Raw genomic sequence first — 26,318 nt, forward strand, 5'->3', positions numbered from 1 at the left:
ACTACACACTGCTACCCACTCAAAACGGTCTTGTGATGCAGTGGTTGAGAAACACTGCTTTAGATCTGTGTGTTTCCTTCTGCACGCAGGTATGCCATTGCTCTGGCGCTCCGGGAAAAGCAGCGAGTCATCTTCACCAGTCCCATCAAAGCGTTGAGCAATCAGAAGTACAGAGAGATGTACGAAGAGTTCCAGGACGTGGGTCTGATGACCGGTGACGTCACTATTAACCCCACAGCTTCCTGTCTGGTCATGACCACCGAGGTGAGACAGCGGCCCGCTATCCTCTGCAACATCAACGACTGGCTCTTTATTGATTTATTGGGGTGTTTTCTTTCAGATTTTGAGGAGCATGCTCTACAGAGGGTCAGAGGTTATGAGGGAGGTGGCATGGGTCATCTTTGATGAAATCCATTACATGAGAGACTCGGGTAGGTTGTATATAATGTTTAATCGGCAGAAAATACAAAAGTTACCTGAAATATTGTGAAGTGCATAATAGTTTATTGCTTGTTTGCTGTCATTGAGTTTTTGTCTTTCTGGGTCATGTGACCTGCAGAGCGTGGAGTTGTCTGGGAGGAAACCATCATCCTACTGCCGGACAATGTGCATCATGTCTTCCTGTCAGCCACCATTCCCAACGCTCGTCAGTTTGCAGAGTGGATTTGTCACCTCCACAAACAGGTGGGTCATTGTGTTCATTGTTTTTTTGTTTTTCTGACACATCTGGTGGTTTTCATTTAGTGAAAGGTCTAATATCTCAGAGACTTGCATTGAACATTCTTAACTGTAGTTCCTATTATTAAATACTAAGGGTGTATTCACACCTGCCTTGTTTGGTTCGATTGAATCGAACTCAAGTTAGTTTCCCCCCTTGCTGTGGATCTTTTGGGCAGGTGTGAATACAGCAATCGCACTCGGGTGCGGACCAAACAACCGAACCGAGACCCTGTTGGTTTACAGTGTGAACATGAAGCGACCTAATTGCAGAAAGCTCTGCACCTTTTTTGCCTGGGTCAGATTTTTACTATGTAATTTGGGATGATGTAATGCCTATACATTAGTGGTGCAACGGATCGCAGTTGATGTGTGATCCGTACGGACCAGCTGCCCCACTGTTCGGCACGCGTGTGATTCGCGGATTAACTACAAAATTTAACCGTCATCATAGACTGAACGTTTATCATTTGGACGTGTTTTATCTTGCCAATTTACACATTCAAACTATTTTAAACGCAGAAAAAGGGGCGAAAATCAGGACTCGCACGTTAACTGTGACCACAGCCGCATGCAGAGAGAGAGAGAGAGGTGCGTTATAGCACTCGAACACCGAATTGATTCCTCTTTTGCTTTTCCTTAAGACGGCCTCGTCTTAAATTCTCTGGAAGTATTCTCTCGGTTATGTCATAGTTGAAAAAGAAAACCAGATGTTTGTCATTTTTTTGCTCGGTCCGAGCAGAAACCCAATATTCCTACTGTTGTCTGTGTCATTAGTGTTAATAAAACAACAAAATACAGCTTTAACAAAGATGAAACTATATATTTAATTTCTACATTTTACATTTAGTCTTAAAGATCCCATGACATGAAATTTTCACTTTTTGAGGTTTTTTAACATCAATATGAGTTCCCCTAGCCTGTATATGGTCCCCAAGTTTCTAGAAATTTCAATCTGTGTAAATCGAGCTTTTGCTATCTTTCTCTGCCTTTGAAAAAGTGAAAGCTCAATCGGGCTGATCTTGAATCTCCTCCGTATGACGTCATACAGAGGAAATGTTACCTCCCCTTTCTCTGCTTTGCCCGCCCAGAGAATATTTCCAGTCCATGAGAAAATGAGCTAAGAAGTAGGAACGCGTGCGCGCGATTTTAGTTTGTCCACGGGAGATATCATGGCTTTTGAGCGAGCGAAGCATAATAATTGCTCAATAATTGGATGTACAAATGAACACCGAAGACTTTTTTTAGTTCCTTCATCCAAGCCCCAGAAGAACCAGTGGATTCATTTCATTTTCTCTGGAAATGCGCTGACACAACTCCCCAAAGTTTTGCATGTCTGCGGCAAACATTTCACCGACGACTGTTTCCTCAACTTGGGTCAATACAGAGCTGGCCTCGACGAACGTCTGAAAATAAATCGATCGAGCTAACGTTACCAAGCAACACTTTCTGATGTGTAATTGTTCAAGTTCAGACAGGTAATCTTTCTCTCAAATCGTTCAATACTGTTGTTTATGCCTCAGTAAGTCAAGCCAGTGACTAAAATATAAACTTCACATAGTTTATTTTAGTAGGATGAAAGTATTTAAATTGTGAATGATACAGAAAGCGATCAAAGAACAATCTTTGTAGGAATCGCGTGCGCGTTCCTACTTTCTAGCTCATTTTCTCATGGACACAGCGCGATCGAGTTTATCTGGACACTTGCCAAACTCGTTATGAAATCAATGACGCACGTTACACTGCACATGATCGCTCTCCGTATTTACATCATCGTGTTTGCATTGGTGAAAGCAGAGAGAGTGCAGAAACTGCGTTGCAATGATAAGATCTTCATTCTCGCGATCAACAACAGACTCATCTGCTTGCACAATGCTCATCATGGCAGCATTTTATGTGATAGGAATAGATCTAAATACTTTTTACGATTTGTTAATCTCGATAGCTGTAATAGTAAAAACGTATAATAACTATAGTAAAAGTATTCGAGAGAGTTTCAGATGTGATGCGTAGCTATTTCATATGCAAGCATGTCAGCCAATCACAGCAGTGGCCGGTTACACTGAAGTCTCACACAGACACGCCCCTTCAAACAGAGCGTTCTAATCAGAGGCTAAAACTGGGCTAGGAAAAATGCATTTTGTTTCTAAATTATGACTATTTTTTTATCTAAAAAATATACTAACATTATAAGGGCAACCCAGGAAACATCATAAAATAATATAACCCCATGTCATGGGACCTTTAATTATTAATTTCTGCACCGGAATTAGACTTTGGAACTTGGATATTTAAAAGTTTTGAAATTTGTTCTTATTTTTTTTACTGACTGTTCACTTGTTTTGAATAATGTTAGATCTTTATCAGTGAAGAGCATGCTTTCTTCGCCAGAACCGTCTTGCAGCACATCTTCGTCTTCGCAAAATTCTTATTACAACATCGTATTTATGACATATATGACGTATCATATGATGCTCATAAGTTTCTTCATATTGCGTTAGTAGCTGATAACGCCAATTCAGTAAAAGAATAAAAATTGCACTTCGGAAGATCTCCATAAATTGCCTGTTTTTGCACTTCCTGCTTTTCCCTGCTTGAGAATGTCTGTCCAATGAATGCACAATGACTTTAGCACACATGTGGTTTTGTTTACAAATTTTGGTTCCCTTGCAAAAATGGCAATGTGAAAGCAAACCACACCAAACAAAAAACAACAACATTGTATTTGGTCCGGACCAAAGCAAGTGAGCTAGCGGACTTTCCTGGTGTAAATACACCCTAAGATTGATAGAATGTTCAGAGTCTGATTCAATGTTCATGAATTTAAAATCCAAATGTCAACACACAAGCCCTTTGATCTGCTTTAAATTGCTCTAAATTTCTGTCTCAATTAATAATCTAGAACACCTTAGCAACCTGCTGTCAACCACTCTTAAAGGTGCTCTAAGCGATTTTTGTGAAATACAGCAAATTTCTCCTCACTATCCGCTAGCTGTCTGTCTCCTGAACGCACTAAAAAAAAAACGCAGTCTCTGTAGACACCCCAGGCTCCACAAACAGCAACAAAAACAAACTGGGCTAACCCGCACCACGGAACATAACAAACAGTGTTCCAGCCAATAACCGACAAGAAGGATTTGGGGGTGGGGTTTGGGGGGTTAGTGCGCGGATGAGGAGGAGGGAGGGTCTAGCCTCCGTTTTGTTTGACAATACTTTGAACGTCAACAAGAAGTGACGTCATTCAGGATCGCTTAGAGAACCTTTAAGCCTGGAACACACCAAGCCGACGGTCGGCCGCCGGGCAGTTTTTGTGCGTCGGCCGACTAAGTTTTCTCAGTGTGTTCCGCACCGTCGGCTGAAATTGGTCCTCGTCGGCTTTGTTTCGGCCGATTTGACATGTTGAATCACCATCGGGGAAAGAGGGAACTCTGATTGGCTGTTCAGCTTACTGAACGAGTCAGTGCACGAGAATAATAGCAAAACAGCGAGCAAAGAAGTCAAAACGGTACAGATAGAAGGCTGTTCTAATGTTACGTCATCTTACATGAGTGTTCCTTGGTGAATATTTCAATATCAACATCAGCAGAGTGGAATAAAGAAAGTGTGTAGCTGGATTGATATTCAAAACGGTAAGAACGCATTGCTTTGTTTACGGTTTGTGTATCTGCAGCGTCGGTTTCCCTTTTTGCATGCCGAATATAGACTAATATATCTGCAGAAATAGACAGTTGTCACATTTACACGCAGGCGCAGAACGCGCATTCTAGCTGACAGTCGCTTGTAGTTCTCTCGGTGTGTTCAAGTGCAGCTTTTTACCCCGACGTGAGGCGACAACACAGTCGGCTTTCATCAGCGCTAGTTCGTCGGCGTCGGCTTGGTGTGTTCCAGGATTTGTTAAAACAACCAGTCTGAACATGTTAGCCACCACCCAGAATGCCTTTCAACGTTAACGCCTATCAACCACTCAGGATGCCCTATAAATCTCCTATCCAGTGTTATGAACTAAAACATTTGAAAATTGTTTTCGGCAATTGAGATCAAATACAAAATTGGATTCCATTTTCAAATTCCATAAAAAAAATTTTTGGAAACTGAAATAAGTTTAAGTACTAAAATTTCTACGGCTAAAGCTGAAATAAAAACAAATTAAAGCTAAAATGCACAACAAAATTATAACATTATACTACAATTAAAATGATCTGAAAATATAAAAAAGCTAATCCAAAATATTAATAAATACTATAAGTATATAAAAAGTATTTATAAGATGTACACAGAAATGTAGAGGCTATTAAAGATCAATTCCATTCCGGGAAATCTGGATTTGCATGAAACCAATTATATATAACCTTGGAGTGTATTCCTGGTAGCAACTAAAAAGGCTCTTACTCGTAAATGGCTTCAACCTACCTCACCCACTATAGAAGACTGGAAAGCAATTATAAGTGAAAATATATAGGATAGAAATCCTTACCTTTTCTTTAAGATTAAAAATGCAAAAAGGGGCTTTGTTGTGGAAGAGATGGAAGAAATTTGTAGGAAATTGAATTATATAACAGATAATCATAGACTATTACTGAAAATAAAACACTAATGATGCAAAGTTGCCACTAGAGTGTTGTGAATAACCCAGAAGGTCTGGTCTACTTTAATCAGCAATATTTTCTAAAGCAAATGGATTCAGTTTAATGGAAGTGGATCTGAGTTATTAATGCCTCCAGGATGAGTGTAATTTCCTTGTTTACTTGCAGCCCTGTCACGTGGTGTACACAGACTACCGCCCCACTCCACTGCAGCACTACGTCTTTCCAGCAGGGGGCGATGGACTCCATCTGGTTGTGGACGAGAACGTAAGTAGCCAAATACTTTGAATAGTTGCATTAAAGCTTTTATTCCGTCATCAGAGATGAAGGTTAAATATACCTGTGATCTTGGGTGTGTGCCGCCCTCTTTTTACAATGTAGGGAATTTGTGTACCGTTATCTGTCATGGGTGTAGACTGGAGCTTTCATTCAAGAATGGCACATCTACATATAATTCAACACAGACCCTGAATGCTGAAATATCAGAGTGCGTGTGTGTATTGTGTAACTGCCAAGCCACAGCTACGCAACAAGCTGATCAAGTTAAAAAAATGTTCCTAGTATAACTGCTGTTGTGTAATAATTTTTTTGGGGGCATTTCTTGTCAGGGAGACTTCAGAGAAGACAATTTTAACACCGCTATGCAGGTCCTGAGGGATGTGGGGGACAGTGGAGGCAACACTGGGGGCAAATGGGACCCCAAAGGCAGAAGGGGTGGAACCAAAGGTTAGTATTTAAAAGCCCATATAAAATCAAAATGGCACTATCAATGTTATAGCAAGGACAAAAAAAGTTGCTTTACTCTGGTATCCAACAGCCACTTTTAAGATCCAATCAATTTGTTCAATAAAATTAAGTCCAACCCCACATTTTATTCCTTTTATTTGTTTAATGTGCCTTTTTGCATTGAAATAACATCCGGTTATGGACGAGCTGTTCCATGTCGATTTTAAGGTAAAATTGTGTAAGAATGTGCCGTTAGGGGCCATAATTCAGTTACTAGTTCAGATAAATGTGATGTGATCTGGGAAAACCCGCTGGATGTCGCGCTGGTACGTTTTCAGTAAGGTCTAAAAATAGATCGAATGTCAGTTTTTTGTCAAAATTGAGTTTTCATTAAATGATTATTCTAGATCTTGTCTATCATCTCTGAAAATATATCTTGGGAAAATTCACTAGTTTAGTGCAGAAAAATAGCGATGTATAGTGGCAAGCTGAAAAGACTGTCTTTCTCTTTAAGAACACGCACGGCAGAGGTGCAAAAAAATAAAAAACGGCCATAGCTCTCTTTCTCTTAACACTACAAAGACAGTTCACCTATCAAAATAAACCACATAACAGAATAAAGGTTCGCCAGTCCTGTGTAAACTACAATGGCACGCAATTTTTTATTTTTTTATTCAACGTTATCGTGTGATGCAGAGCAGAGCAAAGATCTTGCTCGCCTCAATAGTCCAATTTCAAAACGGATTTCACAGAATAAATTTTGAGTTTGTAAGCTTTAGAATGATACCTAATCTATGATGATTACTAAAATATGTGATATGAAAAAAAGGTAATGATAAAACAAGCGCCAGTCGTCCCGCTATAGCAGGATGTGACAGTTAATTAAACCTGTTTTTCTCAAAAATCCGTCCTGAAAATCATAGCGATCAGCCGACTTAAAATGACCATAACTTTTGGTACAGACAAACGATGAAAGAAAAAAAAACGATTTGGAAAGGGCTTGAAACCAGTTTTAATGTTATCAAAACCTGTAATATGTCATGTTTCCCTGATCGCATCACAAATGGTTAACCTCAGATGGACTCCCATTGATTTACTGTGAATCATTCATATTGAATTTTCTGAAGCAACAATATGGCTCTGTTTACACCTAATATTAACATCCATCTCAGATGAGCCCATTTATAACTAGTCAGCTGAGATGGATAAATAAAGCGCAAAGTAGTCTTCAGACTCCCCAAACGCACTTCATTTAAATTCTCCACAAATGTGACCTTTCGACCAGAATTCTTATCAAGCTTAACTTACTGTGATAGCTTGCTTAAAATCTATTATCTTCCCATCACTGAATTTTGCTGCCAGGCATACCAACAATTCACAGACAACCAATAAATTGTTAATAAACACTGGATTACAAAATTAAATGTTTTACAGGATGAAAAATGAATATTCTAATATGTTCAGTATCTCACATTTACGCTTGTTTTAGCAATATCCACATGTGATCAAATCGCCTTGGATGGATATATTAAGCATTAACAAGGCATTAGATGTTTGGAACATGCTGATTGTTGTATTGAATCATTGCTGCTTTTTTTTATGGTATTTTTGGTCAGGTCCATCTAACGTCTTCAAGATCGTAAAGATGATCATGGAAAGGAACTTCCAGCCGGTGATCATCTTCAGCTTCAGTAAGAAAGAATGTGAGGCCTATGCACTGCAAGTGGCTAAACTGGATTTCAACACAGGTATTAATGTTATAATGATTAATAATGCTTCATGCTAAGACTATTACTGTTGCTTATGCACCTGCAAGGGCTAAACTAAGCCTTGGAAGAGCATAACATTTTTCTTTGGAGAAATATTTGCTAGTTTTCCATTCTAGGATGTAAGGTTCATCTTACTCTTATTGCTGAAATATTGGCGCAATGATTTAATCTTTAAAGAAAAAAAAAAGAAAAAAATCATGGCCAAATAAAGTGTCAGAAAAATAAATGAGCTAAGTTTTGTGGTGTTTTAGGGAATTTTCCCATTTCTGAAACGGTTCCAGGGAGTTATTTATCAAGTATTCATCTATTTGAAGCAGAATGTGTTACAGAGCCAAATGCACGAACGTGGCCCTTCCTCCTCTGTCTATTGACGTGTCAAACCTTCTGTTCTCTTTTAAGGGAAATGGACACCATGTGTGACTCTTAACAATCTTCAAAAGTCTTGCCACTTCCGTTACCGCTTTGCTTTACATGGCCTAATTGAATTTATTTTAAAAGTGACTGATGTGGTGGCGCACACAGAAGCGTTGCATTATTGCGGACTTTTAAACTTGTTTTGGTTGTGAATAGTGTGTGCACTAACTTGAAGTCCTGTGCCTTTGATGGTATATGCGTGAGCATTCGGGACCGCACTAGCAGTCATCCACACAGCTGTTACTGTTTTGCGAGTCTTGCTTTAGGTGGGGAGACTGTTTGCATTGGCTCTATCTGAGCAGATGTCATCATAAGAGCTTTCCAGCTCAAGTGTGATTTTATAGAGGGTTTCCAGGACATTTTCATCATTTCCAGCATGCACAAGTAGATTGGTCTCTTGGTTTTCTAATCTTTTGAGGCGTTGCTTTAAAAGCAGTGACCGCTGCAGAGATATTGTGGTCTCAAGTAATGCTGTGGCCTTATTACCATAGTCAGATGCACAGTAATGTGCACCTAATCATATGGTCATGCATATTAGAATAACCGAATAAACTGTGTAAAAGTGAAAGTCTTTAGTACATGATGTAACTACAGAAGAGTCAAATTTTAAAAGGGAAAAATATCGAAACTATTTGGTAATTTTTTTTGAGAGAGATGCTAACGGTCTAATCAGATTCAATAATCTATGCTAAGCTATGCTAAAAGTGCTACCGTCAGAGCCGGAGATCGGCTGAATGGATTCGAAAACGGTAAAACAACTGTTTAACTCTAGGGGAGTTGGAAAATGAGCCTATTTACAAAAAAAGTGGCGTGTTCCCTTAAGTTCTTTTGTTTTATTATTTATTCTTCTAAAAAAATAAGCATCAAAGCAGTTGTTGAAATATTATAAATATTTGAAACATTTATTTGCCGAATCAAAGTCATGTGGTGCAACCAAAATGCTAAATCATAAGGAAAAAAGAGGACCCCTTTAGACCCTCGTGAGTGTGTCAAGGTCATTTAGTCTCTTCAAATATCAGACAATTTGATCTTGTGACTTGGAAAGATAAATTGGGTTTGTTAAATGTAATTGGGTACAACCTGGTGATTTTTTTTTTTTTAATTACATTTGAGAGAATTCAGAAAAATGATTATATTATGAATATAATGAGAGATTAAATAATACTTTTTACTTAAAACATTACACCATGACCATTAAAGACTGCTAAATTTCACAGTTTAAAGCGTGCATGTTAATTAGAAATTATTATATTGTGAAATTGAATATTTACGTTAATGTTAAAAATAGCTTAATACGGTACATTTAATTGCATGACTGAGCGCTTTTATTGCTGTTGTTTTCAAAAACGTCAGTATTTTATTTTAAAGACTTGTTTGTGACAACTTTTCCATTGTGTTGGAAATGCAGCTAAACTAGTTGAACTGCTGGTCTATATTTAGTTTTTAATTTGTAATGCTGTAAATTTGAATGTGGTAAGCCTTGTGAGACCTGACAACACCACCACATGCTGCAGGCAGAAATAGAGATGTTCTTATCCCTCATGACACATTGTTTCGAGGCTCTGCTGGGAGCAGAAAAACATGTCAACTCTCCCTTTCCTCAATACCCTTCTTGGATATTTTCGTTCTCTACACTGACCCTACGATGTCTATATCTCTCTGGTTTGTAGTGCTTTTCATACAATCATGGAAAGTCCTCTGAGTAGCTGTGTAAAACACACGCACACACACACACACACACACACACACACACACACACACACACACACACACACACACACACACACACACACACACACACACACACACACACACACACACACACACACACACACACACAGTGATGCTGGCTGTTTCAGAGGCCTTTGAGCTGACCCACATGCACACTGAACTACCAAAAACCAGTTGCTCTTTCTAGCCACGGTCCTCAAATTCCCAGTTTGATGTCTGATTTCTAATTTCTCTATCCAATCCCAGACGACGAGAAAAAACTGGTGGAAGAAGTGTTCAGCAACGCCACAGACTGCCTCTCTGATGAAGACAAAAAGCTGCCACAGGTAAATTATTTGCATATACTCATCCACGGCTCGTCTGTAAGGGCACCAGAGCCCCAGCCAAATATTCATGGAAACGTAGACCTCTATATACACTGAATTTATAATCAATTAAACGTGCTCCACATTCTTAAACAAAATGTTCGGCTTTTCTTGACTATTTTAAGTCGTACAATATAGCAGGATATATTCATTTAGCGCATGGCTTCGACAGGCATGTATCGTGATACTAAAGCCCCGTTCACACAGAGATTCCGGAAAATACACGGATAGTGTGACCCGGGATTTGTCCCGGGATCGTTTGATTTTGGTTCATTCACACTGCCAGTGATTTTCCGGGATCTGTGAGTGCGTTCACACACATCCCGGTAAGATCCCGTAAAGACACGTGACGTCAGGATCATGAGACCTGTAACCTATGCGTTCCACAAAGCTGGTAAGGAGCTCCTAGTCTCTGCTTCGTTCCAGTTTGCAGACATTTTTTTCATTCTTTCTTTGTTGATGACGAACACAAACTTTCTTCTTGAGCAACAGAGTCGTGCGATGGCACGTGCGCATCACTACGACACACCCCCTTACGGCATTGATCCTGGCTTTTGTTCACACAGGGTGCGTTCCGGGACTGATCCCGGCAATGTTATTAGGTCCCCATCCCGGCATTAATACCGTGAGGTGTTTGCATTCACACTGAAGGCACTCTGGCAATTTCCTGGGATCAACGCGCTGTGTGAAAGGGGCTTAAGCGGGGCAGTGGATGTAAATCTATGGTGAAAAATGCAAAATACTGCAGCATGCTCTAATTGAGAGCCATTGGGGCAGATTTCTGGCTGTCCCTCTTATTTTCACGTGACCTTGCGTAAACCTTGCTCCAGAGCAAGCCGCTGTCAGTCCGCTTCAGCTGTGTGTCTGCAAGTCAGTAACTATTTGGCATGTCTGCTCTTCCTATGTGGAGTAGCGTATCAAATTACTGAAAGTATAAACCCTTTCGTTTAAACTTGCTCATGTGAATAGCTTTTATATACCGTAGTTCTGTTGTGTCCGTTTTATGTTTGAGAATAGACATGTAGACACTTTTGATATTTTTAATGATAATAAGTGGCACATACACCAAATTGCTAATAAATCTATTTTTATTTTTTTTGACTACACTAACATTTTACTCACATTGACCACATTTAAAGATGTTCTTTCTTGTACTATAATTAAAATCCCGATTTGTAAAGTTTTTTTCTGTTTTACCGAAATATTCACTTAAACTCAAGTTCTTGCTTTGTTAATTGAAGACCTGCCACACAAACCACAGCAAAGTCATGAGTTACATGTGAAACTTGTTTGAGGTTAATCTGTGTTAGCAATTCCCATGGTGGTTTTAAGAGGCTCGTAAAACTTTCCACTCTTCAGCCCTCCTGTTCACTGTTACTCCTACATCATTTTTGCTGTCATCCATTTGCATGTTGTAGGAGAGCAGAGTTAGGCTTGTACTCATGCAGTCGAGGTGCTGATCTCAGATCAGATGGTCTTCAAGGACGCTGAAGATAAAATGATCCTCCATCAGAACGCCTGCTGTTGGAGGATGAGTGATTAAAGGACTAGTTCAAATATGCAGTTTGTGTAAATGTTGCCTTTATGAGGAACGGACCATCCTTCAACTTGACCCCTGCCTGTTTGTTCTCAATGATACATTTCTGCAAGCTCATCCTGAGCTCTTCACGCTGTTGACACAGATTTGCGTTTGCGGATATTTTCTCTACTCACAAAAATTATAGATTTTAATTTATTCCTCATAGTTGGAATTTTTATATGTATTAAATCTTTAATAGCTTTACATTTTTAAATGAGACCAATCTCATTGTATGGAAGAGATCAGCTCTGCCTTGAAAAAACACTTTGGAAAATTAGGCCTTGGTGTAGGGCCCTATGAAATCCGTTTTATTTTTTCCCAAATTCCGTTTTATTTTTTCCCAAATTCCGTTTTTTCCGTTAATTTTTTTGCCAATTCCATTCTTTCCGTTTTCATTTTTGGGAATTCATTTTTTTTTACCCTTTACTGTTATTTTAGTCATAAAAAGAGTGTGCTTTTCATTTTAATGATTAAAATGTACACAAATAAAATAGGAATGACCTTAAATTTATTTAGGTAATTAGGGATGTCACAATACCAAAATTACAGTAGTTGGTAGCGATACCTTTTACGGTTCTCGGTACCAATTTCGGTACCACAGCAAAATCTGTTGGAACTATTTTTTCTATTTAAAAAAATATATATTCAATTCAATGACTTTATTATTTTTGACGTATCATAAATTATAATCATAAGTAAATAATAGATATAAGCATTGAAGGCTACATGCTGTTTAAACGTATATTGCTTATAAAAAGATTGAGTGAAAAATAAGCAACCTTCTATGCACACATTACTACTGTACTGCAGTAGCCTAATATAATTATTTCTGTCAAACTTTTATTTTGACGGGTTGCCGAGAATACCTTTTGAGTTTCTGTTTCTGTGTCTGTGTGTCTATGATATGACACTAGTTTTTCTCAAATTAAACCGTAAAGTTTTCATGGAGTGACTCTCAGAGCGGCTCTGGAGATTAATTCCATCATGTCCTCATTATATCGTGAGGCAGCAGAGACTGAAAACAGCGCGAGCATCACGCGTGCTTCAGTGTGTGTGTGTGTGTGTGTGTGAGGTAAATGAAACCGCGCGTTTGCGCCATTCAGAGACAAGCATAACATCCAGGATTAATTTTTAAATAGTCTTTTTGCAGTTTAATATAAACAGACACTATATATATATATTAGTGGAATCGGCTACAGTGCTCCTAGTAAAAAAGTTAGTCTGAAGCCCTGGGCTTAAACACGGAAGCGACTGAAAGCAGCGGAGCCTATTAGTGCGTAAGGTGGGTACAGGTAACGTTACTACAGAATTTCTTTCAAAATATGTAAATTCTGTGAAATTCCGCGTTAACACTAGATTCCGCGTTAATTGGCCAATTCCGCGATTCCGTCCGCGTTTCCGCGATCGCGGAAATCATAGGGCCCTACCTTGGTGTCTTTAAGCTGGTCTTTATTAGCTTCACAATGCTGATCTGACTGAGCTGAGATTAAACGCAGTAATGGCGTGTCATAGTCCTGAAGCTGTGTGTTTAATTGAGATCATTTCTCAACAGGTGGAGCATGTTCTGCCGTTGCTGAAGAGAGGAATTGGAATTCATCACGGCGGCCTCCTCCCGATCCTGAAAGAGACCATCGAGATCCTGTTCTCGGAGGGTCTGATAAAGGTGACTGGATGAACCTTTGTGTAATGTTGGATAAACACTTTCACCTTGGCTGAACATGGAGTCAATTTTTTAAAATTTTGTTTTCAATTCACTCACCATCTTGTTTTTCCTGTATGAAAATTCTCTCATGGTAAACAAAGTAAATGGGGGCTGAAGCTATCAAGCTCTAAAATGACACTGAAGACTGATTCAAAGTAGTCCATACAACCCATGCCCAAGCCTTCTAAAGCTTTGTGTTAGGAAGTCATTATTGACTCAAAATCTTGTTTTCTGCAGAAGCTCTAAGCAAAATGGCTTTTCAAATGGGGAAACATCAAATTATTCCAAGCTGTTCACCACGCTTACGATTATATTTCATATTTGACATCACAAATGAAATGACAACAGCTGTCTCAAGAATTTTGTTTCTAAATGCTCAATTCACAACAAATCTTCATTTTCAGGCTGGACCAGCCAGTGTGCATGTGACGTCCTAGCTGTGCATCTCAGAACACAGTTTCTCTCTGGCATCCAGAGCTTCTAGCAGCAGGGAGACGATGGCTTTACCAATCAGCGATTGCCTCTTTTATTTAGAAGGCGGGACTTATTCCGCCAAATTGCGCATTGCACTTTCTCCCATTCATAGTAATGAGTGCACCATCTTTGACACTTTACCAAAGTCTTTAAACTTAATGAATCTAATGCCACCATGAGGCTCTACAGCGATCTGTCAGACACATTAAAGAGCCTTAAAACGGTATTTATTGTTTAAATTCCTTTTAAAAAATGACCAAATTTGAAAGTTAAGACTGTTTAATATCAATAGTAACCTGCTCTGTCCTGTCTGTCAGCGTGTTGTCAGTCTCCTCTCTGCTCCGCAATGTATTTTTCACTGCGTGAGAACATGGTTGCGTGAGAGCAGCGTAGTTTGTCGGACATAGCAACAGTAACTAAAGGGGGCGGGTCTTTGCGAATGGTCAATTGTTGCATGCATGCATGTGTATTTCAATTTAGGTTTAGCATTCAGGGAAAATAACATTATACACAGGTGCTGTGATTAAAGATTTGGGTCATATCGTCCACCCAGGAGAAGCCAGGATATTCTTCAAAAAGTTTTGTTCCATGGAAGAAATTCATACAGGTTTGACTGAGGGAATGAGATTTGTGTTAGGGTGAACTGTCCCTTTAAGACACCTCACTAGTTTCTCAGCCAAAATTTTCATAATTGCTTGTGTGTGTCTGTGGTAATGGTTTGGTGTAACATCTTTCTCTCTCTCTCTCTCTCTCTCTCTAGGCCTTGTTTGCTACAGAAACATTTGCCATGGGAATCAACATGCCTGCGCGAACAGTGCTCTTCACCAGTGCACGCAAATTTGACGGCAAAGACTTCCGCTGGGTAAATCACAAACTATCCTCCATCCTGCTCCTCACCAAAATCACTAATCAAATTTCCCAGTGCATTTCTTTGCCTCTTCGTCCACCGTTGCACAGAGAGGACACTGGGTCGAGCAACGGTGCTGTCCAAGCTGCCACGTATTGTTTGCATGAGTGTGAGGCAATGACTCAAGCTGTTGTGAATAAAAGAGGCCCTTGGCTTTATACTCCAGCACAGAGCGAGTGAGCGATGGAAGCTGCCATCCAAAACGTTTTGTGAGGAACATCTGGTATCCATGAGTCTGCCAGAAAACGAACTTTCAAAGTTTTGACTAACCGTTCGCAGGCACTGAGCTCCTCTCTGGGTCTTTTAGCAGTTAGTAGAAGATAAGACTGATCTGGGGTCAGCTATGGGTTGCTGTAATATAGCAGAAGAACGTTAGGAGGGGTTATCAGGCAAAAACAATATTTGCAAAACGAATGGGCTGATATGTTACATTGTTTGAGTTTGGTGCCAGATTGTGATTTATCTGAGCCGTACCAGTAAGGAACTTTCAGATGGAAACCTTATCGTTTGGGCAACTGCAGATGTTTCCCTACAGCAAAATCTATTAACCACATCTTGTGGTGATTTTACCACCATTATGCATGTTAACCGAATGCCCATTTTCCTGATCTATTCCAATCAATGGAGAGAAATGCAATATAAAGTATAACCCACTGTTCAATAGTTTAAGATTTATCAACAAAAATGTATTTGAGTTTTTTTTATGAGTTTGTTTTTTGGTTCATCAGAGAATCCTAGAAAAAAAATTATCACACTATCCACGAAAATATTTATCAGCACAACTGTTTTCAACATTGATAATAAGACATCTTTCTTGAGCAACAAATCATATTAGAATGATTTCTGAAGGATTATGTGACACTCAAGACTGGTAAACAGTTAATAGTTGTAAATATAAGTACACGTACTGTATATGGTTAATTTAACCAACTTCTGCAATAGTAATGAATTCATATTTTTCCACCCCCCACATTAGATCACCTCTGGAGAGTATATCCAGATGTCAGGACGTGCCGGCAGAAGAGGAATGGATGAGAGGGGAATAGTCATTTTCATGGTGGATGAGAAGATGAGCCCTGCGATTGGCAAACAGTTACTGAAGGTAATGCACTAACATGCCATGACAATAACTCTTTATTTTTGTTTTCGTAGTTGGGTGAACTGTTTAAGCAGTTCTCCTCATGTTTTGTTCAGGTGATGGCCAACACACTCTGACGCACAAACTTTCTGATCCTAAACCCCTTATCCTCCTCTAAGCCTTGGCACCCTCTGTAGAGTAAATTCATTAATGCACTCTTTAACATGAAGTCCATAAGCTCTCTCGGTCTCACATGCCTGCCTGCCAGGATTCGTCCCTCTGAAGCTTGGATTGCCACATCCCATCTCTGCTTGGGGTCCTTTAAAAAGTCTTGCTCAATGCCCTTTCGACTGAATTAAAATTGTACTTTATTATGGTTCTTTTGTAAGTTTCAAAGCGAATACTGAGAAAGCCATGTCACTAAAATGAATTGTCTGGCACACATCAGTAGTGCCTTCTCAGTTTTCTTCTCTGGGCCTGCATAGAATCAGACTCTGTGTTGCAAACCCTGTTGATTTATAGACAGAGCTCTGTGGTTTTCTTACTCTTAGCGTGGTCAGTTGATGTTTACTCATGAATAAACGCTTCATTGGTTGAACGTTTTATTTTATTTGCTTTGTGGAATTTAAGAGATGTTTGCCTTGGTAGCACAAGCTTTTTTTATCCATTAGTTTTCTTCTGCTCTGGAGTCTATGGCAGCCCATAAAACTATGGTAAAAATGAAATTGTGTAATTTGGCACACAGATACAGGACAGTCCCAACATTAACCATAGCAAATTTGAAGTCTCTAACTCAGTCCCTCTAGTGCCACCAACTGTCCAAGTTTTCTTTTCTTTTTTTCTTTTCTTTTAGACATGTGTAGTCCAAATATGGTAACTCATACTCAGAATTTGTCCTCTGCATTTAATCCATCCAAGTTAGTGCACCACACATTAGGAGTAGTGAACACACACACCTGGAGCACTGGGTAGCCATTTTTGCTGTGGCGCCCGGGGAGCGATTGGGGGGGTTAGGTGCCTTGCTCAAGGGCACCTCAATCATTTCCTGCCAGTATTGAGAATCGAACCCACAATCGTCAGGTTACCAGCCTGACTCTCTAAACATTAGTGTTTATGCTAATAACTTTTGAAACCTAAAGGCTAGAAACAAAACAAAATTCCCTCTGATTCCTTTGCTCAAGACGATTAGAATCCTTAAAGGGCACCTATTATGACATTTAAAATGCTCCTAATGTTGTTGTGGGAGTCCCCAACAACAGTTTTACGTGCATGCAATGACAAAAAACACTTTTGTTGTCTTATAATATGCATTTATTTTTACCTGATTTTCTCACCGACTCCCAAATGAATCATTCAACGACTCATTTTTCCAAACCCGTCCTTTGCGCGAAGCTAATCTGCGTTGATTGGTCAGATGACCCAGCAGTGTTTACAGAGATAATACTTATTGTTTAACACGGAGTACAATGATGCTTTTATCAATTAAATTGTGTTATAATAATGATTTTAGTCCACTGCTTTGTAGTTTGTTGTAAAAAACTAAAAATAAGATAAAGAATTTAATGTTACGTTAGCGAGCATAGCCCAGAGTTCATATTGTAAAAGCACAATCAGTCTTTGTTTGCATTAGCCCGATGCATAAACGCAACGTTTTTACACAGACACACAAAAAAAATGCAGTTACGTTACTACGAGATATTACTCTATTCTTTAAGACAACTCCGAAAACAACGACAAACACTTCACATATCTCAATACAATTGCCATTGAAGACCTAGAAGCTAAACGGTGCTTACACAACAAACAAAATAATTATTAAGCATGCTACATAAAACATAAAAGCAACAATTATTAATAACACTTACAGGTTGTGATACGGAGGAGGAAGCTGATGCAAATACACTTGGAACTGAACCTTCCTTCAATATCAGCGGCTCGCGAATCCAAGTTTGATTGCATTTAAGTTGGTAAAGCAATCGTCTTCAAAATGGCGCGAACAAAGCACAAGGCTCGGACTATACTTCTGTGGTAGCCTATAGTTGTATATATGAATTGTAGCCACTTCAAATGCTCCTCCTTGGGCAGATGAAAAAAGTTGGCTTTTGAGTCGCACTTCAGAACACAGCGTCTCGTCGCCCTGATGTTTTCCCTGGCCTTGGAGCGCAATAAGTGGGCGTATCGTATTCAAATAACTTGACAAGTTGACGTCATCTAGTCAAAGAAAAAGCTTCAGTCTTCTAACGATTCATAAAAATGACTCAGTCGACTCTTACTTTTGAAAGACAACTTTATATACGGTGCACTTTCATATTTCAAACTTTGCAGGATGTTTTTGTTCACTTAGATCTATGTTACACACTACATGAAAGGTAAATTTCAAAATTCCATAATAGGTGCCCTTTAATGTGTTTCTATGAATCTGTTAAAAAAATAATTCAGTAATTAAATTCAAAACTCTGATTAGACTATTCATTTGTCTGTAGTTGTAATGTTTTTGCATGGGATTTTTCAGGCATTTAAGGTGTTAAGTAAAAAATTGTGGGTAAATGTGCTTTTTATTATATCAGTGTTTCCAATTTATTACCTAGACTCTGGCGGCCCACCATAGTTTAATCTGAATTGCCACAGTTTCATAATGAACCAAATATAACAAGGTCTTTTTTTGTGCCATTGCTTTGGCAATGTATCAAAAAAGCAAAAATGTGATGTGGTTTAGTCCAAATCACAAAAGTCTGGATAAGTGTATACCGGTAGTCTTTTGCACTGCATATTTCAAGGCGAAGCACTTTCTGCGTATTCCACGTCTCAGTTCACAGTGAATTAATGTAGCGAACTCCCTCATTCTTCTGTGTGGACTATGTACCTTGAGTATTTTTAGTGTTTTACTTCTTGAATTAAATCGGTTTTAAAAAAGAAGGGGAAAAACGCCAATATAAGACATTTTTATAGCAAATACATACGTATTTACATATGTGTTTAAAAACGCATCAAATATTGTCAAAGGTTAAATAGATCGCCCGGACCTAGTGTTAGAGAACTGATTTCACCACTCGTCTGGGTGTCAATGGATTGTATTGGATTCATGATTTATTAACGCCTTTTATTCTCGTAGGGGACGGCAGATCCTCTGAACAGTGCATTCCACCTGACCTACAACATGGTGCTCAATCTACTGCGTGTGGAGGAGATCAACCCAGAGTACATGCTGGAGAAATCCTTCTACCAGTTCCAGCACTATAGAGCCGTGCCTGGCGTTGTGGAGAGTAAGAGTGATTATGATTTAAAGGAATATTTTCCACAGATAAGTTCTGTAATCATTTATTCATCGTTGTTCTCACAGAACAGCTGGAACATTTTTCAAAATGTGTTTGATAAAGCCTGTTAGTCATACGGGTTTAGAACAACACAACAGTTAAAATTTGGTTTTCTTGTTCATTAGAATTTGCATCGAATCAGTAATTGGGTTGTCATATAGTTGTTACACAACTTATTTGATATTATTAATCTTTATTTTCTGTGATTCTCACAGAGATGAAAAAGCTGGAGGAGGAGTATAATGCAATACGAATCCCTAATGAAGAGAGCGTGGTGACCTACTACAAGATCCGTCAGCAGCTGGCCAAACTGGGCAAGGAAATCGAGGAGTTTGTTCACAAACCTAGATATTGCCTGCCCTTCCTGCAGCCGGGCAGACTGGTCAGGGTAAATGGCCAGTGGCTCTTTCTGTACAAATACAGTGCAAATACAGTTAATGCTTCATCTAAATCTAGCAACTGTTTTGTCGGAAAATATAGCCCTCAGACCTGCTTGGTTTTGTTGGTTTAGAGAAACTGAAAATGCTAAACACTTTTTGGGTTTTTAATTTCCAGGTGAAAAAGGACGATCTGGATTTTGGTTGGGGTGTAATCGTCAATTTCCAAAAGAAGGCAAATGTCAAGGTATTATCTTTTTTTTTTTTTCTTGTTTAAAGTGCCCAACTATAAGTGGTCATGTATCGTGAGGAATCAAATTTTCCTTGATCTTTCTGAGACTTGTACTAGTTCTTGTACTTTCAGAACTCGATGTCCTTCCAAGTGGAAAAAAGTAAACTAAAGGCTTTAATACACTACATGTCTAGACAACAAATCGAGGAACACATCTGTGCAAAAGTCAAGTCAGTGCTAGTTGCTGAAAGTCAGAGCCAGCTTGCAGATTTTGTGCAGTTGAAGTTGACCGAGATCACAAAACATATTTCCATTCAGATGATATCAAACATGTTTGATATTTTATCCAATTTTAGAATAGTTTTTGTTTCTCCTAGCAATGAGACACATTTTGTCAGGGTCTGAATCGGGCTCGAATTGGTTTGAAATTGAAGCCATTGACGCCACGTTCAAAAACGCTGATTCATTAAAAGATAGATGTAATGAAACAAGGTGTTAAGCTGACCAGCATGCGTTGCATGGTTAACTCTGATGCTTCACTTGGTATTAGTTTCACTAATGGCATTGATTCAATGCGTGACTCGCTGATTTTCTTTTTTTCCCGCGGCTTCCTCTTGCTGTCAAGACTTCGTAAAAGGGAATAATAGGACATGGAGTCAGTGTAAAATGGTCCTGAAATTGTGGATGTTCTTTGTAGGCCGGAGGTGGTGATGTTGACCCATTGTTTGTGGTGGAGGTTCTGGTCCACTGCAGCAAAGACAGCGTAAAGAACGCGGCCACAGAGGCAGCCAAACCAGCAGGCCCAGGGGAAAAGGGCGAGATGCAGGTGAGAGTATTTGATGGTTAAAACCCCAGAATTTTATATTGAAACTAGGACTGCTGAAATTAACGCATTTAGTTTTTTCTTTCTCCAGTTTAACGTTTAAAAATATTATTAATATTATATTAAAATATGAATAAATATTGAACGCAATTACTGGAGCATTTGTTTTTTTATATTAATATATTATTTTTTTTATATTATATGATCATGCTATCGTTAATTCAAGTGCTATTAAACCACAAAAAAATGACTTGAATCTCTACTGACGTGCTGTCTGTGGATTTCCTGTGTGTGTGCACAGAAAGCCGCTTCGCATAGAGTCCTCTTTTGCGCTTAAACTGCAAAATACACAAACTTATCCAAAAATACCGCTTTCTCGAGTATCCTCAAACACAGTCTTAAATGAGTTAGTCTTAAATGACCTTAAAAAGTTGTGAGGACATCGGGTGAGTCAGATCCGTGACGTACTTTCAGATCTTAGTGACGGCAGCCTAATAAACCTGATGCTGTCTGTCATTAATGTTAACGAAAGAACAAGACAGAGAAAATCACTCACTGCTCTTGACCTGAATACCTTTTGTAGCTTTAATAAAGATTAATCTATTTATAATTTATGAGTTGGAGACTGTGAAGTGTTTGATTAACTTTATTAAATGTCTGTATATTTCCTCCCTGTAAGATCAAATATTTAAAATACAACTGTCTTTATGTTGTATAACATTAAAGTTTTTAATTAATTTTTATCTTGTAGTAATTTCACAATTTATCTCCAAATGAATGTTAGGTGCGATTAATTCATCTTTTTTTAATCGATGGGCGGCACTAATCGAAACGCATCCATACCTCAGCCGTGCAGAGGAAACCACCAAAGTATCCAGAAATCAGAGGCCAGGGCTTTAAAAAATGCTATCCAAACTTTGTTTAAATTTGAGTAATTTTGTGCTCATTCAGGATTTTTTTATTTATTTCTATAGGCTATAGCTATAATTTGTTTTATTTCATTTTTAGTAATTTCAGTACTTAAGCTGAAACTTATTTCAGTTAGTTGCCAAGGTAACTTGTAAAGTTTAAAAAATATATATAATATTTATTTAATTTCAGGTTTATTTAAATTCCTGAAAATAGTTTTTAATTGTTTGTTAACGGTCCATAAATATTGATGATCAGTGTTGAGTTTTTAATTGAGTGGCAGCCCTAATTTAATCCTAATTCAGCAGACTGACCCTGTTCTTGTGAAACGTGGGACCTCGGCTTCCACCAGCTGGATTTTGAACAGGTTTCATTTGGCTGGAGTTCAAAATACTAGCACTTTATTTATTTTTAATTTTTTAAGATTATGCTTCAAAAACATAACAAATTGTCATCCATGTCGCAGCATAAAAATCACAAAGTGCCATGATACAGCTGTGATTTTTGTCATTGTTTTCCTCTCTTGACCTCTTCCCCCAAACGTTAAGCAATTTAGCCGGCGCTCCAGAGGTTTGAGGCTCAATGGCTTTAGCTGATGGCTCTTGTTTTTCTTCCCCATCTCCGTGGGCTCATAAACTCTGCTTTATGTCTGCGCCGGTCCTGCTAAATGTGTTTAGATTGACCCTCCTGCTTCTCGCTGTGGTTTTGGTCATATATGGCCACGATGTGAAGTTCTTCATGCAGAGGCAACCGGAGGAGGTTCGTCCAATCAGAACTGTCTGTTTATCGTTCAGGTTGTTCCTGTGATTCTTCATCTCATCACCTCCATTAGCTCTGTTCGGCTCTACATCCCCAAAGACCTGCGGCCCTACGACAACCGACAGAGCATGCTTAAATCCATACAGGTCAGCACACACACACACGCACGCACACAGTGGGTATATGTTTAATGACATACTACTCAGACTATTTTTTTTTATATATATAAATATTAATTCTCATTTAAAAATTAAGATGTTTTTACACAATTAAATAAAAAATTATCAGTATTTAGGTATTAACTTAACAGATATCACTGCATTAAAGGGAGCATATTATATGCCCTTATATAAAGTCTTGATTTAGTTTTTGGGCTAAATTATGATTATATTTTGCGCATTTAGTGAATGTTCAGAAAACATCTTATTTTTCACATATTTGACATTGTTGCAGCTCCTCTCTTCTCAGTCTGTCAGAAACTGTTTAGTTCCTGTCTCTATGAAGCCCCTCCTGAAAAGCACACTGTGCTCTGATTGGTCGGCTGGACCAGTGTGTTGTGATTGGTCAAATAATTCCAGCTCCCCTTACCATAACTGCTAGTAAAAACACAACTCAACCAGGCCTTGCCTCATTTTTTGCATATGCCTTGGGTGGGAATTATTAAAATGAGGGATCCTGTGACATGTTTGTTCTTGGAAGAAAACTTTCATGGATTTCAGAAACCGTGCGCACTGATATAGACTCTCTTTTTCATGCTCAAACAGCAACATTACACACTAAAGAAAGTGGAAAATGTATAAAAGCATAATAGTATTTAAGCATAGTAGTAATGTCATGGGACAACACTGTAGCATTTTACAACTTTTGCATACTACCGCACATGCACTACACTACAAAAAGTTAGGGCACAACTGTGTTATTATATGCCGAGCGTAGCAAATTGCTTAATCTTGTTAATCCTGAACTTTTTCCTACACAATCACACATCCTTTACACTTAACCGAATTGACCTTAATTAGTTGCAGACACTAATCTCTAGGAGCGGCCATGCGACTGTTCTCCTAATGGAAGGTGTTGAGTGATGATCATTATAATAATATGAGAGATTTTAAAGATTAAAGCACGTGACTGCTTCTCGTTCCCAGGAGGTGCAGAAACGTTTCCCAGATGGTGTTCCGCTGCTTGATCCCATAGATGACATGGGTATCAAGGATCCAGCGCTGAAGAAGGTCATTCAGAAGGTGGAGGCATTCGAGCACAGGATGTACACGCACCCCCTGCACAGCGACCCCAACCTGGAGGCAGTTTACACACTGTGCGAGAAGAAAGCGCTGGTGAGTCCACTAGGATGTGCGTCAATCTGCAGAAGTCAAATATATATAGATTGATATAAATGTCATTTCTTTTCATAGACGCAGCCTTTTTCTGGTCAGTGCAGGAGTCACAAATGTCATTTGAAATATGGCCCCATTGTTTAGTGCGCTAGAAGGGGTGGATGTCATTTCCTGTTGGTGAAATCTTGAAGGTCCACCAGAACCAAACAAAAGCGGGAAACTGGCTTTAGTGCAGGGTGAATAGGTGCTCAGATTGGATCACAACAATCCTACGGCCACATAGTTGTTCACATTGTGCAACAGTATTAAGAGGATAAGTGTTTTTGTTTTAATACGGTCTCTGTAGACTTTGCTCATGGGTTGTATTTGTTGTTGGGAGTATGCGTTATGGGATCAAATGGTCAGATGCATGATGGAGACTTGGAAAATCCCTCCAAACCAGATTAGACTTAGTTAGATCAACCCTGTTCTATAAAGATCTACAGGAACTAACCCAGAACTAAACCTTCACTATGGCCTAGAGAACCTAATACTTTCTGTATTAAATGCAGGGTAGGGGATTTGTTCCAGATTCTTTTTTTTGTTACGCTGATTGAATCTCTCTTCACATCCAGATAGCAATCAGTAAGTTAAGTGGTCTAAATGTATTTATATATATATATATATATATATATATATATATTAGGGGTGGAGCCGAACCCGAATACGGTATTCGGAAAGGCACAAATAACGTGTTTTTTACAAATACTTATTTCGAACAAATACTTTAAAAAATATTTGTATTCGGGAACAAGAAAAACTTTATTTCAAAAAGCTGCGTTTCCTCATGAGACCGCAGTGCACGACGCCCGGATGAGTGAGAGAGTGACGCCGGACACAGGCTGCTCCACAGTCCACACAGCAACAGAGAGCGCTCGGCTGATCGAAAAAACACTTAACTCCATCACTATTTTTGTTGAATAGATGTTTGTACCTTAACTGGGTTCCTGTGGCAGTTTATAACTTTCGAGAAGCGATCGGGAGATTATTCCATTACGCGGCATTATTGACGTCTGCAGTCGGGTGCTCTCTCATGCTCGCTCTCTTTACGTAACGTCAGCTGTTTAGCGCGGTAATTTAGACAATAGGCTGTTGACAGAGTAACGTTAACGTTTAGTTAAAAAGTTTAAAAATGCTTGTGTAGTTTTGTCGAATTGTACGCACGTGTCGGAGTTATATGGTACGTAAGTTACTCTGTCTTTTGCAGACAGCAAGATGTAGGCTGTAGGCTTCATAATGTTCACAATGGTATTTTATTAGTTGTTGTTTAACCATGGATGAGGTAATGGCTGTTATGTTATTTTCTTTTTAATGACATTCCTTGTTTCATTGCTGGATTTATGGAAACATCAACCAATATTGCATATCCATAATTATTATAATGGATATAATTAAAGAATACTTACACATAACGTAAATTAGAAGTGTAACGCAATTTTTTTTTTATGATTACGATTTTTACGCCTATTTTGAATTTTACTCGAATACAAATACAAATACTTTTCCCCCCTCAACAAATACAAATACAGATACAAATAGCGGCTGCTTTGCACACCCCTAATATATATATATATATATATATATATTAGTCGGTAGAAGGTGTATGACCATAAAATGTTTATCCAATCATTGCCCTCGTTCCGAGGATACAATGTCCTACCTGCCAGTCAATGTATGTATTTCCATACCTCCGTGCACCTGCTCACGCAGACGTCACACATCATCAGCACTGCAGAGTTAGACAGACGTCAGTCACTGAGCACCGCAAACGAAACGGCAGCCGTCTTTTACAGTTCCTCCTTAACCAAAACCACCAGCTTATGCTGCATTCACGCCATAACTACTGTAATTTGTAAGAGATGGAAACCCGTGACGTTATACTCTGAGCGGTTTGTGACTTGAATTTGTGCATTTCAGGGGCAACCCCATCAACGGCGAACTTAGCTTGTTATTGCTAGACTCTCCGAAAATTGCTTTTAATGCCAGATTCTATTATACGTTATTCGCTTGTAAAGTCTATTATAAAAATACTATAAAACTTAAAGCTGCAGTCCATAACTTTTTTGGGTTAAAAATTATCCAAAATAAATTTAAGCAAGTACATAATGGAGGAGGAGATGTATAGCCTTTTCTCACAGCACTTGATATAAACTTAACAATTTGACCCGTTGTAAAATGCAAAAAACTTTGGAGTGGCTACAGAAAAAATTTGACTGCAACCGGGCCTATGCGATAAGGATAAACATCGGAAGGGCATTGAATGTAGTCACACAATGCTGATGTTGTTAACATTAACAATTTGAGAACAAAGTATAATTTGCACGGTTTGACGAGATATAAGCAATCGTTGGATTTAATCAGCGCGATTGCTTTTGCTTTTTTCCCCTTAGTTGGTCAGAACAAAAGTGGGTGTTTGTTACTTGCTCAGATGACATTTTCCAGTGAAAATTCGTATGTTGGTCATGCTTCCAAAAACTAGAATCTGG

General features: G+C 38.8%; 1 protein-coding gene across 2 annotated transcripts in view; it reads left to right on the forward strand.

Moving 5' to 3' along the window:
• Positions 1-26,318, forward strand: part of mtrex (Mtr4 exosome RNA helicase) — a 71,269-nt gene that overhangs the window by 4,145 nt on the left and 40,806 nt on the right. For both annotated transcript variants that reach the window (XM_079598909.1, XM_079598910.1), the window contains exons 6-21: positions 90-264; positions 341-431; positions 560-684; positions 5,469-5,567; positions 5,909-6,026; positions 7,643-7,774; positions 10,187-10,266; positions 13,437-13,547; positions 14,821-14,922; positions 15,944-16,069; positions 19,158-19,308; positions 19,575-19,747; positions 19,915-19,983; positions 20,666-20,794; positions 22,495-22,605; positions 23,605-23,793. In XM_079598909.1, coding sequence (XP_079455035.1) covers positions 90-264; positions 341-431; positions 560-684; positions 5,469-5,567; positions 5,909-6,026; positions 7,643-7,774; positions 10,187-10,266; positions 13,437-13,547; positions 14,821-14,922; positions 15,944-16,069; positions 19,158-19,308; positions 19,575-19,747; positions 19,915-19,983; positions 20,666-20,794; positions 22,495-22,605; positions 23,605-23,793 — 1,981 coding nt within the window. The remainder of the gene's footprint in view (positions 1-89; positions 265-340; positions 432-559; positions 685-5,468; positions 5,568-5,908; positions 6,027-7,642; positions 7,775-10,186; positions 10,267-13,436; positions 13,548-14,820; positions 14,923-15,943; positions 16,070-19,157; positions 19,309-19,574; positions 19,748-19,914; positions 19,984-20,665; positions 20,795-22,494; positions 22,606-23,604; positions 23,794-26,318) is intronic.

The sequence above is a fragment of the Phoxinus phoxinus genome, assembly GCF_949152265.1.
Source record: "Phoxinus phoxinus genome assembly, chromosome: 23".
NCBI classification, from domain to species: domain Eukaryota; kingdom Metazoa; phylum Chordata; class Actinopteri; order Cypriniformes; family Leuciscidae; genus Phoxinus; species Phoxinus phoxinus.